General features: G+C 40.3%; 1 protein-coding gene across 2 annotated transcripts in view; it reads right to left on the bottom strand.

The window, feature by feature from the left end:
* The window catches only part of TRAPPC9 (trafficking protein particle complex subunit 9), a 247,185-nt gene that overhangs the window by 197,347 nt on the left and 36,659 nt on the right, over window positions 1-13,179 (bottom strand). For both annotated transcript variants that reach the window (XR_009557981.1, XM_060277575.1), the window contains exons 13-16: window positions 9,807-9,933; window positions 8,547-8,679; window positions 6,903-7,066; window positions 2,478-2,630 (exon numbers count right to left, since the gene is read on the bottom strand). Coding sequence is in view for 1 of the 2 variants with exons in the window: in XM_060277575.1 (XP_060133558.1) it covers window positions 2,478-2,630; window positions 6,903-7,066; window positions 8,547-8,679; window positions 9,807-9,933 (577 nt within the window). In the remaining variant the exon portion in view is untranslated. The remainder of the gene's footprint in view (window positions 1-2,477; window positions 2,631-6,902; window positions 7,067-8,546; window positions 8,680-9,806; window positions 9,934-13,179) is intronic.

Below are 13,179 nucleotides of genomic sequence, written 5' to 3'. Positions count from 1 at the left end.
ACCTGATATCAACGAAGGCAACATGCCTTCATCCAAACTGCTTATTAATATTTTCAGCAAACATTCGCTGGAACAAAGCCTAACAAAATCTCTTTAATAATACTTGCTTAACATTAAATAAGATAAAATGAATATTATGTATTCAATACTGCAAGAGTTAATTAAAATTTAGAGTCAGTAGACCTTTATCATTAGGTCTTAATAAATTTCAAAGTTATTTTTGTCAGAATGAATTTGTGGGCACCGACAAAACTCATTACTGTAACTTCTAAATAAGTTATGTACACAGCACATCTATTGCATTATTTAAAATGTTACCTTTATGAGATTCTGTGCAATACAACTTTTCAATTACACACAGGGGAATGTTGAAAAACTAGGTTTCTGCTTTGCCCCTATGCTTCCTTATCTTACTGAGATGCACAAGCATGCTGTTGCATGGGGGAGTGGGGGGGGACATCAGGATGGGAGCTAAACACAGCCCTCCAGACCTTTCTGTCTGACTCCTGGACTTCTCATTAGGCCACACTCCTCAGCTACCCTATGCCACACCATCCCCTAATTCAGTTACATGCACACATCTTCTTCTTCTTCTTCTTCTTCTTCTTCTTCTTCTTCTTCTTCTTCTTCTTCTTCTTCGATCACTCGTAGCAAAGTAAGATTGTCCTCCATAAACACGGTTTTAACAATGAGTCCGAAAGTGACTGTGGAGGCTAATTCTGGATCCACACATCCTTCCACAGTGGGGACATTGGTTTCTGGGCGGGAGTTGATCACAGTGTGGATTTGCCAAGCGTGCCTTCCTCTTAGCATGTTTCTCCCTTGCGTCCTGAGTTCGAGTGTCTTCAAAACCCACGACACCTTTGGTAAAGGCTGTTCTCCACCTGGAGCGCTCGCAGGCCACTGTTTCCCTGTTGTCAGTGTTTATACTACACTTTTTTAAAGATTTGCCTTGAGAGAGTCTTTAAACCTCTTTTGTTGACCACCAGCATTACGCTTTCCATTTTTAAGTTTGGAAAAGAGTAGTTGCTTTGGAAGATGATCATCAGGCATCCGCACAACATGACCAGACCAATGGTGAGAATGCCTTTTGCTTGCCTGGATGGAATATGGAAAGAGGGGTGTGCATGTGTACGAGCCTCTGACTTCACATGACTGCAATTTAGTCTACTGTACTGTACAACAGCAAGAGTTACATCTGTTGCTCCCAACTTTTTTGCCTGTTTCTACCACTGTTGTGCCCACCCCTCGCAAAGTTGTCAGAAGGGGAATATAGCCCATGGGCTGGAAAAAACCACGTTCCAACCCCTGCTGTTGAGTAAGAATAGCTTCTCAACTTACCATCAGTGTGGCTTTAAAGATTTCTGGGAAATGGATGGATCGCCATATGGATGGTCTCTTTCCCAATTCCAACAAGGGGTTGAACCAAGAGGTGGGGAAAGACACACTTGTACACACAAGTTCTGGGCTTGCAATATGTGAGGGGCAAGGGGTATCGCGAAGCCCCTCCCCTCCTGAGTTCCAGCCCAGCCCAGAGCATGACTGAGAGCAGGGAAAGCTCCAGCTCAAGTGGGGAAACAGGAAGTGGGGTCCAAGGCTCTGGCAGGGTAGAAGAGCCAGCGTCCCAGGTGGGACAGGAAGGAGGAAGAAAGGGGGGCAGACCCATCCCCCCAACTCCGGAACTTCGCAGAAAGCGTCGGGGGAAGAGGATGGGGCTCCCCAAGTTGTTATGCTGGCGCAAGACGCGCCAAACGCCATTCGGAGGTACTGATTCAAGCTGAGAAGATGTGTCTCTGTAAATAGCTCCACCTTTAGCACTGTAAATACGTAACACAAATAAAAAGATAAAATGCAGAGCGGTGCAGAGTCGTTACTCTGAAGTAGCCCTATCCGGTCACTGTGACACAATAGAATGGATTGAACCCATAATGTTTAAAAGCAGTAGGGGAAAACACTCACTATCAACTTTCCGCTATGCACCAAGAAAGGATACGGGTGAATTTATTTGACTTGAGTAATTCAACTGTAAAGTTGATTAAATTATCATGTATGATATTATGAAAATATCATGTTCTTATTATTCTTGGTATTACTCTGTCCTAGATCACAAATATGTTACCCAAGGCCATACTTTAATTAAAAACACTATTCAGATTACATATCCAGCTTGCCAGATCTGACCACATGGTGATTCTCAATTACCACTGCACGAAGGTATATGGTAAGATTATATATAAGCGCTAATGGGAAAGCTTGGTGATCTTTGCCTCTATCCAAACACAGCTTTGGAGTGATTTTAAAGACATCAACTAGAGTCAACTAGATCAGCTGCTGGTTCCATTCAGCCAGGGTGATATTTGCCATTAAAGTTGCAACGTAAGAGATGTCATACCCTACAGCTTTGAAATATCACTAACCAAGCCAAAATACCTACCCAAACCCCCCACTGCATACCAAAAAAAGAATCCAAAACTCACCATCATTAAGGTCTTGCAGGAGGTTTTCCTGGCAGGAGAAGTCAAGCTTCACTTTAATGTACACAATAAATGTAGCAATGTGTCCTGGTTTCAGAGGAAACTGAGAGAGCGTGTCTTCCAGATTCCAGCTCAGGAAGTCACCAAACAGCTTTCCTATAAAAATAATAACAACAACATACATAAGTTATGTGTAGACAAACACAATAAGTACACTGGGTCAAACTATAAAATACCCAGTGTTCAGTATGGCTCCTCCTGAATATGCAGAATTTTCTTTTTCTTTCTTTTTTTAAAATGATTTCTGTCCACTTTTATGGAAAAAGTGACTAGTAACAACAACAACAACAACAACAACAACAACAACAACAACAACAACAACAACAACAACAATTTATTATTTATACCCCGCTCATCTGGCTGGGCCTCCCCAACAACAAGGCCCAGAATTCTCAATGCTCAATTATATTTGGAGCTGATCTATTAGAAAGCAGCCAGGTTTGCAGGGTATGGAGGGAGCAGAATGCCTAGAAAATAACTCCCACTGAATGTCAGGTTATTTACTACCTGTTAAGTGCAATATGGGGTGGGGGAGACACAAAATTAGAAAAAGGTCAATGTATAACTGCGTGCTCTGAACACAAGAAAACAGGGCAAGTGAAGTGGCATACGGGTGGCAAGGGTAATTGCTGGGGTTTTGTTGGCATCTGCCTGCCTTGAGAGACAATGAAGTCCACCTCCGGGGGTGAAATCAAACCACCAGAGAATCTCAGCACCTGCTATGGCTGTGGAGACTGGTAACTCAGTCTTTTTGCTGGGTTAGCAGCATCAAAGCAATCTCTCTGGGGCACAAGCTTGGACATAGAAATACAATATTGGGTGGCCCAGACGACAAGACCCTTCTCTCGGCCTCACTGGTGCGGTGCAAAGGAAAGCAGAGGGATACGTTTGGCTGCAATGGTTACCGGAAGGAGACATACAAGGTGCCATCCAACTGCCTTGGGGAATCCACTCCAGATTTGTGTAGTGTTTACTCCTTTGTCTCTTCTTCTCCCAAAGACGTCCCGCCAGTCAGTGGGTAGTTACTGGGATAGATTAATTATTATTGATTCAATTTATATCCTCCCCTTCCTCCCGAAAAGGCCCAGGGCAGCAGTATTCGATTTTGAGAATGACAGAAATAGATTTACACTAGCTAGATTAAAAGGCTATGCCTATTAATTTATTTCAATCATTTATTTTTATGATGAGAGCACAAAAGTAGATTCTAAATATTTGCAGCATATATCATTGCTGAGAGATCACCAGAGTTTGCAGGCTTATGCAAAGAGTTATATTTTTAAAGGCCCAAAACATTGTTGCACTTGCTCAGATCACTGTTTGGCCGAGTGCTTCGAAGTAACTAAATTATTAAAATACATATTTTTAATCTAAAACTTGCACAGTTAACTATTTTTCCTGTAGGAGTCAGCCGGAGATGCATTATTTATTACAACAGTACTGCCAACTATTGCCTTTATTATCAGAAACACAATAACAAATATATTCCCCCCCCCCATTCCAGTAAAAGTTCATTTTAGATGCAAGCACATGAAAAGAATGGCCACTTTCTGACATCTTATTTTTAGTAGCCAATTTCAAGTGCTTTCTATCAAGGTGGCATACCGTAGTATCTTCAGCTCCACTGACCAATGTTTAAATAAGTTGCAAATATTGGTCGTCTTCAAGCAAAGCTCACCTGTGACTTCCTTACTTATCAAGTCCCCCTGAAGGTAATGGAACTTATTTCAAGATGACATGGATAAGTTTGCAACTGGGAGCAATTGCACTTAGTGTTAACTTTTTTCTACTGGTTTCAGTGGGGCTTCGTTCATTACTAACTAGGGCAGGCTCAGAATTGTTTTAATTTTCTCCCCTTAACATAATAAGTAAAGGTCAAAAAGTAAAGGACCCCTGGACGGTTAAGTCCAGTCAAAGGCGACTATGGGGTTGGTGCTCATCTCGCTTTCAGGCTGAGGGAGCCGGCGTTTGTCCACAGACAGATTTTCCGAGTCATGTGGCCAGCATGACTAAACCGCTACTGGCGCATGGAGGACTGTTACGAGTGCCAGAGTGCACGGAAATGCCATTTACCTTCCCGTTGCAGCAGTACCTATTTATCTACTTGCACTGGCGTACTTTTGAACTGCTACTGTAGGCTGGCAGCAGCTGGGACAGAGCAACAGGAGCTCACCCCATCACAGGGATTCGAAGTGCCGACCTTCCGATCAGCAAGCCCAAGAGGTACATCAACTGTGAAAATATTTTACTGCTTATTAATCCATTGTCAGGGAGGTATGTAATGTCCATGCAGCTCAATAGCCAAAATCATATGATCAAAACCTAGCATCGTATGCCATGGTTTAAAGTTATCTTAATATCCTGGCCTGTTTGTAAACTATTGAGCAGGTTTTTTTGGATCATATATAATCTGATGCTCTGATCAGGAGCTGAATCCTGGCTCATTCAGGCCCTCACACCAAGGGAGGGATGAAGCAGCTGCCAAGGCACCTGCACAGAGCTTCTGCCTATCCTGGCTTACTGAGCAAGGAACTAATCATGCAAACTGGGCCAATGTGATTTCCAGAGGAAATTATGTACATGTTTGGTGGACTACATCCTCAGTTCATATGCCTCTTAATTTTTTGCATATCTTATAGAAGAATCATAATTTGGTGGCTATTCAAACATTCAAATGTGTATGTGCATCTCCGGTGATTTTTAAAATACTTCTCAGTGAAGCTTTCTTCCCTAGTAGTGTGTTAAAAGACTGCAGCTTAAAGAGAGCTTGTAAGAAGTCAGTGAGGAATGCATACACTCAACAAACTGTTTTTTGATAGAAATAGTCATGGAAAACAAAAATTTAAAAAATTAGAAGAAAGAAATAGTCATGGAAACAGAGTTTAGAAGCTTTATAGTAGTGTGGTCATTTCTAAACAGTGAGGAATGCTTTTTTTAACCTTTTACTTTGGTGCATTATCATAAAACACCTATCTTGCAAAATCTGCATTAGCTGCCTGTATGCTATCAAGTCCAATTAAAGGTGTTAACACTAACATAAAAATCCCTAGTTACAGGTAGGTAGCCGTGATGGTCTGCCATAGTTGAAACAAAATAAAAAATTTCTTCCAGTAGCACCTTAGAGACCAACTACGTTTGTCATTGGTATGAGCTTTCGTGTGCATGCACGTATGTGTATCTGAAGAAGACTGCATGCACATGAAAGCTCATACCAATGACAAACTTAGTTGGTCTCTAAGGTGCTACTGGAAGGATTTTTTAAAATAAAAACCCCTACACAACGTGGGCCCTAGGGAGGTGGCTTTTCCATTTTCGTTCTGCCAGTCTTCATTGTACGGTTGAGACATTGATAAATGTAATGGAATCGTTATGAATTATATATGTTTTAACTGTATTATATTTTATTGCTTTTGTTATTACCAATGTGCAGTTTTATGAAAACCCCCTTGATGTCTGCTTGACACAAAGCATCATGTAATAATCTGCAATATTTAATTAAATAAGATTTTGGGCTTACAGAAAATACTTCCCTTTTTAAATCTGATGCACTTTAAACCCTATATCAAAAAATTGTTAACAACTATTCTTGTTTATCTTGGGCAGTTTTATTTTTTGATATTCATCTGTAATTAGAAGGACATCAGCATTAATTAAAAAATACCTTCAAAGATTGTTCCTTTCCAAAATCCTTGTTGGTACAATGCAAAAACTAAATCCAGCAAAACAATTTTAGGTTTATTCTTTGATAAAGTAAAAGGTGTTGCTCCTGCCACCAGAGAGAGTCGCATATTAAATAGATGCCAAAGATGCTCTGGGTATCGAGCAGCACACTTGGAGAGGTGGGGATTCTCACCTAAGTCTTGGGGAGGAACCATATACAATACAATCCCTCCAATCCCTTCATCAATCATAACTGCCTTTCTCAAAATATATGTTTATCACATAACTTATGAAGAGCCATCACTAGAATTTTATTGCCAATTTCGTCCTCATCCCTTTTTTCATTGTGTACTGTATGCAGGTATCTTTGATGAAGTTAGTTGGAGGTCCAACAGCGCCTAGCCTGTCATTTATTTCTTTAAATCCCAGCTTTCTTCCATCATGTACATTCCTTTTCAACTAGGCTTTTGGCTGAATAACATTCTACGTCCTTTTAAATGTTTTTGCGGGAGGGGAGTTGTTATTCGTTTGTTTGGTATTTGTTCTTGTTTTTATTATGGGCTTTGTGTTTTTTGCTTTTTTATTTTATGCCGGAAACTGCCCTGAAATCTTCATATGAATGGTGGTATACAAAGGAGGAGGAGGAGCCAGTGGGCATCGCCGTGCTGCACTCAGAAACTTTTAGACATCAATAATAATGCCAAATACCTTTCGTGTTGATCATTTTTGATGTGACCTCCAGCTTCTCCAAAGGCTCTGTTCCAATATTTTCCAACTTAATGGTGAGTTGCTGCGTCTCTCCATTGTAGAGCTGGACAGACACATTGGTGGCTATTTCATCTCCTGAGGAAGGCTGTAGTGTGTGAGCAGACCTTCAAGAATGGCATGAAAATACAAGTGAAAAACACATGCAACATTGATAAACATATGAAAATTACATTATCTACCTTTACGATTTTATTTATTATTATTATTTGTCCTGCCCTTTCCCCAAGGAGCCTGGGGCAGTATACCTCCTTTTCCCCAGTCACATTTTATCCCCACAACAACCCTGTAAAGATATATTAGAGTTGAGGAGCAAGGCCATCCAGTGCATATCTCGGCTGAGCTGAAATCTGAACCCAGATTTTCCCAATCCTGGTCCGATACTGGCTATTACACTATGCTGGCACAGCTTATTTATTCCTCTCCTTTACGTGTGACATATAAAGATATTAGTTACAGATAGGTAGCCGTGTTGGGCTGATGTAGTCAAAACAAAATTAAAAAATTCCTTCCAACAGCACATTAAAGACCAACTAAGTTTATTATTTTGGTATGAGCTTTTGTGTGCATACACACTTCTTCAGATACACTGAAGTAGAAGTCCCCAGACGCTTATATATAGCGAAAGGGTGGGGAGGGGTATCACTCAGAAGGGTGGTGGAAATGGGTGATTGACTGTAAACGACTGCAAATGGTATTGCATGAAAAAGTAAGGAGTGAGATGGCTGAAGATCGCTTTATCATGTATAATGAGATAAGAATCCAATGTCTCTGTTCAAACCAGGTCTCTCCATGGCAATTCAGCAACTTCTCTTTCCAGTCTATTTCTGAAATTCATTTGTAGTAAGACAGCTACTTTGAGATCTTGTATAGAATGTCCTGGGAGATTGAAGTGTTCTCCTACTGGTTTCTCTGTCTTGTAATTCCTGATGTCAGATTTATGTCTATTTATCCTTTGGCGTAGGGTTTGGCCTGTTTGTCCAATATAGAGAGCTGAAGGGCACTGTTGGCATTTGATGGCATACACAATGTTAGAGGATGAGCAATTAAATAGTCCTGAGATGGTATGTTGGATGTTGTTGGGGCCAGTAATGGTGTTGTCCGGGTGTATGTGGCAGCAAAGTTGGCACACGAAAGCTCATACCAAAATAATAAACTTAGTTGGTCTTTAAGGTGCTGCTGGAAGGAATTTTTTTATATAAAGATATTGACTGCATATGCTAATGCACAGTTGATAATGGTCATTGTGGAGAATTCTACTTTGGCTCTCAAAGAAGAATCTAAAGAAGAATATAGATTGGGAATTGGTGAGTTAATTCTCCTTGCAGTGCAAGCTATAGAAAGGTAACACTGAAGCCACTGTTGTCCTTGTGGTTGATAAAATAGTAATCCTCAAGCTAATATCTTTCAGGATAAATTTCTGTCCTTACTTGCTGACCCCAACAGTAAAATAAAATGCTTGATGTTTTCACTAATACAAACACATAAATTTGAATGGGAACACAATATAATGTTATATGGTTCTTTGGAGAGTGGACAATTCCCCTAGTTCCGAACGACTTGAAAATGATCACTCAGGTTTCTTACCTCGGTAATGAAGTACCAATTTGCAATCTAGGTAAAGCTGGAATGACTTCCACTGTGCAACCATTGGTCTTTATTCCTGGTAACTTATCCAGAAGACAGTCACTGAAGACCCCAAAAACTGAAGTGTGATAACCTGCCATCAACAGAGACTGAATCAGGAGTTTATTGTCAAGTCATAGATGGAAACCCCACTGTAGTTGAAGATGACAGAAACTTAATATATATGGAAAATATTGAAAAGTTTAGTGACCTTGGTACCAGTAACTCATTTGGGCCCTCATTACTAGCCAATTATGATATAGTTAGCAATTATCTATGAAAGAGCTATTTAGGAAATGTCTAGGAGCCAATAATCCTCAAAACATAAGTAACATTGGTGGGGGGGGGAGTTGTCATGGAAATAGGATGGGGGCTAAGGCAAATACAGAGGCCAGGAAATTTTAATCCTGTTTAGTATTCACACTGTGAGCCAAAGTCTCAAGAATATGTATCCGTCCATTTCCTATTCATTTCACTCTTGCATGTTTTCACTCATAAATCAGTTACTTCCCATTTTTGCATTAAGCTACAATTTCTTTAAAAATAAGTATTTAAATTATTACATATTTTCCTTACAAAAATGCACTCTTCTAAAAACACTTATTTCTAAAAAAAAACCAAATTCCACAAATATCCCTACTAGAAACAAGAGAATTTTGCCAAATTGCCAAATTGTGTTTTAGGCGAACTGTTTTAGGATTTACCTTGGACTACCCCAGGATCTCTGCTGCCCCTTTTCTCCCCTATACAGTAATCTATGATCCAACAAACACTATTTGCCTCTGAGATGTTCAGCTACAATAGAGAGATTCTTTTTGATACCAGACTCCTGATCCATTTAATGGAAAGCACATTAATTAAAAGCAATTTAAAGATAAGCCTCTTGTTTTCTCATTTCTATGTACAGTTAGTAGGCAATTAGGTTAGCTCAATATTTTCTTCTTAGAATCGATTGATACAATCTAGACTTTGTTTATTAAATTTGTAGCCCACCCTTTATCTCAAACGGCAGCAACTATATGCAGTTTTAACAACAGGGTAATAAGTAGACACAGTGAGATAGACTGCTTCTATTTCCTGTGTGGCTGGGCAGAATCACAGTAAGCAAAAGGGATCACTCACTTCCACAAAAAAGGGCAGGGGAATAGAACTGGCTTGCCATTTAGAAAACAGACAACTTCTGAAGCATGAATGGAATATAAAAGCAACAACCGTTTTTACCATTGATAGTGATCTGGCCTGCAGACTGTGGGACACCAACAAGTGTTACTGGATAGAGGCCGGATTCTGCTGGTAAAGATAGAGCTGCAGGGAGGGATTCAAACTCCACTCCACTTGTCAGAAGGCCCTGGAGGAGGTGGAAAGCATATACAGTATACTGTATAACAAACACACATAAGAAGTCTATTCAACCGGCATCAATAAGAATATGAATGCTGTTTTTGCCACTCTCCCAAGGAAGAAATAGCGGGATATAAATGATTTTAAATAAAATGTGTCTGCATTGAAAATGGGGCCTTAAATTATGCAAGCCATGCATCTGATCCAATACACTATTGGAAACTGATGTTCATAAATATTAAAACAGCTTGCAAAGGTTTTTGGTGCTTGACTTTTAGCGCTGTGTTTACTGTAATGCTCAAACTGCTTATTATTATATTTCATCTGCTGCATTTAATATTGCAATTTTATTATTTTATTGTACATTGTCTTAAGTACATTTGTAGAACCAAAACAAACTATATTATGTGTGAAATATTTCTAATTCTGTGTCCCCTCCAACTCTATCAGAATCATTAAATTAAAGAATTGTAATCTGCAGCTTAGTGAAAGGGTATATGATAGACCCCGTAGTCTATTGGCTCTTAACATTACTGTCAGTTTTGCATTGAGATTAGCAACTCTACACAGTAATCACATAGGCCTCATATATGCAATACCACAAGGGTAAATCTAACTGTAATCGAGATTTCCTTGCAAAGCAACCCCGAAATAAATAAGCATTACATAATATTATGTAAGTTAAATGTCTGACAACTGAAATAGCCAAGTTCCAGCTCCTAACCAAAAGAAAAAGCCAACATAATTGTCTTTCCTTTCTTCTTGGGACATATTACCAGTGAATTGTCTCTGTGAATTGAAAAAGTCCCACTGGTCAGAATAATATACCACCATCTGCTGGAGCAAAGGACATTTGTTTGGTTAGATTCACGAGCAAGTGGGTCAAAGCATCACTCTAATGTGATCTCAACTGACACGGCAGTTAGCTGAATTAACTGCAGAGAGTGTCTGAGGAGACACAGTATTATTCAGCTCAACAAATGGCAACAGCCAATAGCTATTTTACTCAACACAGATTGCAGGCTATTTGGGTGCATTAACATGAATCAAAACTGTAGAACTCTGTCATCTACTTCCAATGTGACAAAGAGCATTGAGGCAAATCCCTAACAGAGGACAGAGGCCTTCACTGTTGTATGAAAGAGTTATGCAGGCTGAAGGCAGCAAACCTGAAACATGTTTTTGAACATTTATGTCCCACAACGACCAAGGCTTTGCAATGAAGATTGATTTTTTTTAAGTAACAAAATAACCCCCCCCCAAAAAAAAGAGGTATTGCATATCACTAAAATCTTATTCAAACTCACAGCCAAAAGTCTTTTAGAACATGAGCTTTATCCTCATTCCTAAGAGAGAGGAACACTATGCTGTGGTATGTACTGGGTGATGCCTTTGCACATATATATGCAGTTAGAGCTGGACCATAAAGAAGGCTGATCGCCGAAGAATTGATGCTTTTGAATTATGGTGCTGGAGGAGACTTGGGAATCCCATGGACTGCTAGAAGATCAAACCTATCCATTCTGAAGGAAATCAGCCCTGAGTGCTCACTGGAAGGACAGACCGTGAAGCTGAGGCTCCAATACTATGGCCACCTCATGAGAAGAGAAGACTCCCTGGAAAAGACCCTGATGTTGGGAAAGATTGAGGGCACAAGGAGAAGGGGACGACAGAGGACGAGATGGTTGGACAGTGTTCTCGAAGCTACCAACATGAGTCTGACGAAACTGCGGGAGGCAGTGGAAGACAGGAGTGCCTGGCATGCTTTGGTCCATGGGGTCACGAAGAGTCGGACATGACTAAACGACCAAACAACAACAACATAAGATATAGATATAGATATTATTTTGAAATTTGGTTTAGTATCTGGGGTGGGGTGATGTATTTGGGGTGGGGGGAGGAGGAATCAGAAATTTATAAAGTTATGCACGAAGAATCCATTTAGGACTTCCAGTTGAGTGCCGGCCACCATAGCTGGAGGTTTGCAGACCTCAGCACGTCAAAGGTGGGGGAACCACTCCAGCGCAGCAGACCCCCGAAAAAAACACAAATCAAGCGTTTTGGGGACATAGTCGTTTGGCGGGCACAAAAAGTGGCTTCCCCCTTCCCGGCAAGGCTCTGTTTTGAGCCCCTGAGAGCGAGGGGGTCTTAAGAGCTGCAGTGCAATGGACTAAGATAGTTTCCTTTGACAGCGATTTGCTTGTGATTTCCCAGAAACAAATGGGTGGCTACTGCTGGAATCTAGATACTGAACTTACTAGATGAAACCTTGGCCCAATTTAGGGGTTTTTTTAATCCCCCCTTTTATTATTTAAGTATGATCATTCAAAAACAAAGTTTACTTCTTCTGCATAACAAAATGCTTGAAAATCCAAATAATTTATTGATAAAGCTTTGCCACCAAGCACTAGATTATTAATACATCACTTTCACTTGTGCATTCATTTTCACATAAGTTGATATAGTTTGTTTGGGACTCCAGGATGGTGTCCATATTTTATGAGATCAGTTAAGGTGCACTATGTTCTCGAAGCTACGAACATGAGTTTGACCAAACTGCGGGAGGCAGTGCAAGACAGGAGTGCCTGGCGTGCTATGGTCCATGGGGTCACGAAGAGTCGGACACGACTAAACAACAACAACAATTAAAACACAGCTATTTCAGCTGAACATTGACTGCCCTTGTGCACCTATCAACCAAACCCTTTAATTCCAGCCCTTCACAGTGTCTTGTCACATATTTCCAATGGTTCTGACTAGGGCTAGAACTCTTTCCTCAATTAGCATTCTTGCTGTGTGGACAGAGGAATGAGGAATGGGGCAAGATTTGACAGACACAAAAAATGATGAACACAACTCCATATTCATCCAGCAGTGCCCTTAGGAAAAGAAACCATGGAGTTTTAAAGAATGCAAAAGCAGGAAGCAACAAAGACCTGGGGCTAAATTTAGAGGGCACAGGCATGTCAAGTTGAAAGTTCAGAAGAAATTCGGGGGGGGAGTTACATGGACAACGAAGAACACAACTATTGCTGCTAGTGTGCCTCAAATCCTCAAGAACTCCAATAGAAACATAACTTGGCTTAAAAGAGCACTGTTACACTTGACCTCAAACCTCGTTTATAGAATGAACTATTCTATAAAGGAGCTTTGAGATTAAGTATAATGAAATAACAATAATAATGAATCTCTAGTCAGTAAAAGGCAATGGTGTTATCCTTGTTTGTACATATTGGTATAAATGTTCATCAGC

The sequence above is a fragment of the Zootoca vivipara genome, chromosome 8, assembly GCF_963506605.1.
Source record: "Zootoca vivipara chromosome 8, rZooViv1.1, whole genome shotgun sequence".
Classification (NCBI taxonomy): domain Eukaryota; kingdom Metazoa; phylum Chordata; class Lepidosauria; order Squamata; family Lacertidae; genus Zootoca; species Zootoca vivipara.
The sequence above is the reverse complement of the archived record's forward strand: the minus strand, read 5'-3'. Positions and strand labels throughout refer to the sequence as shown.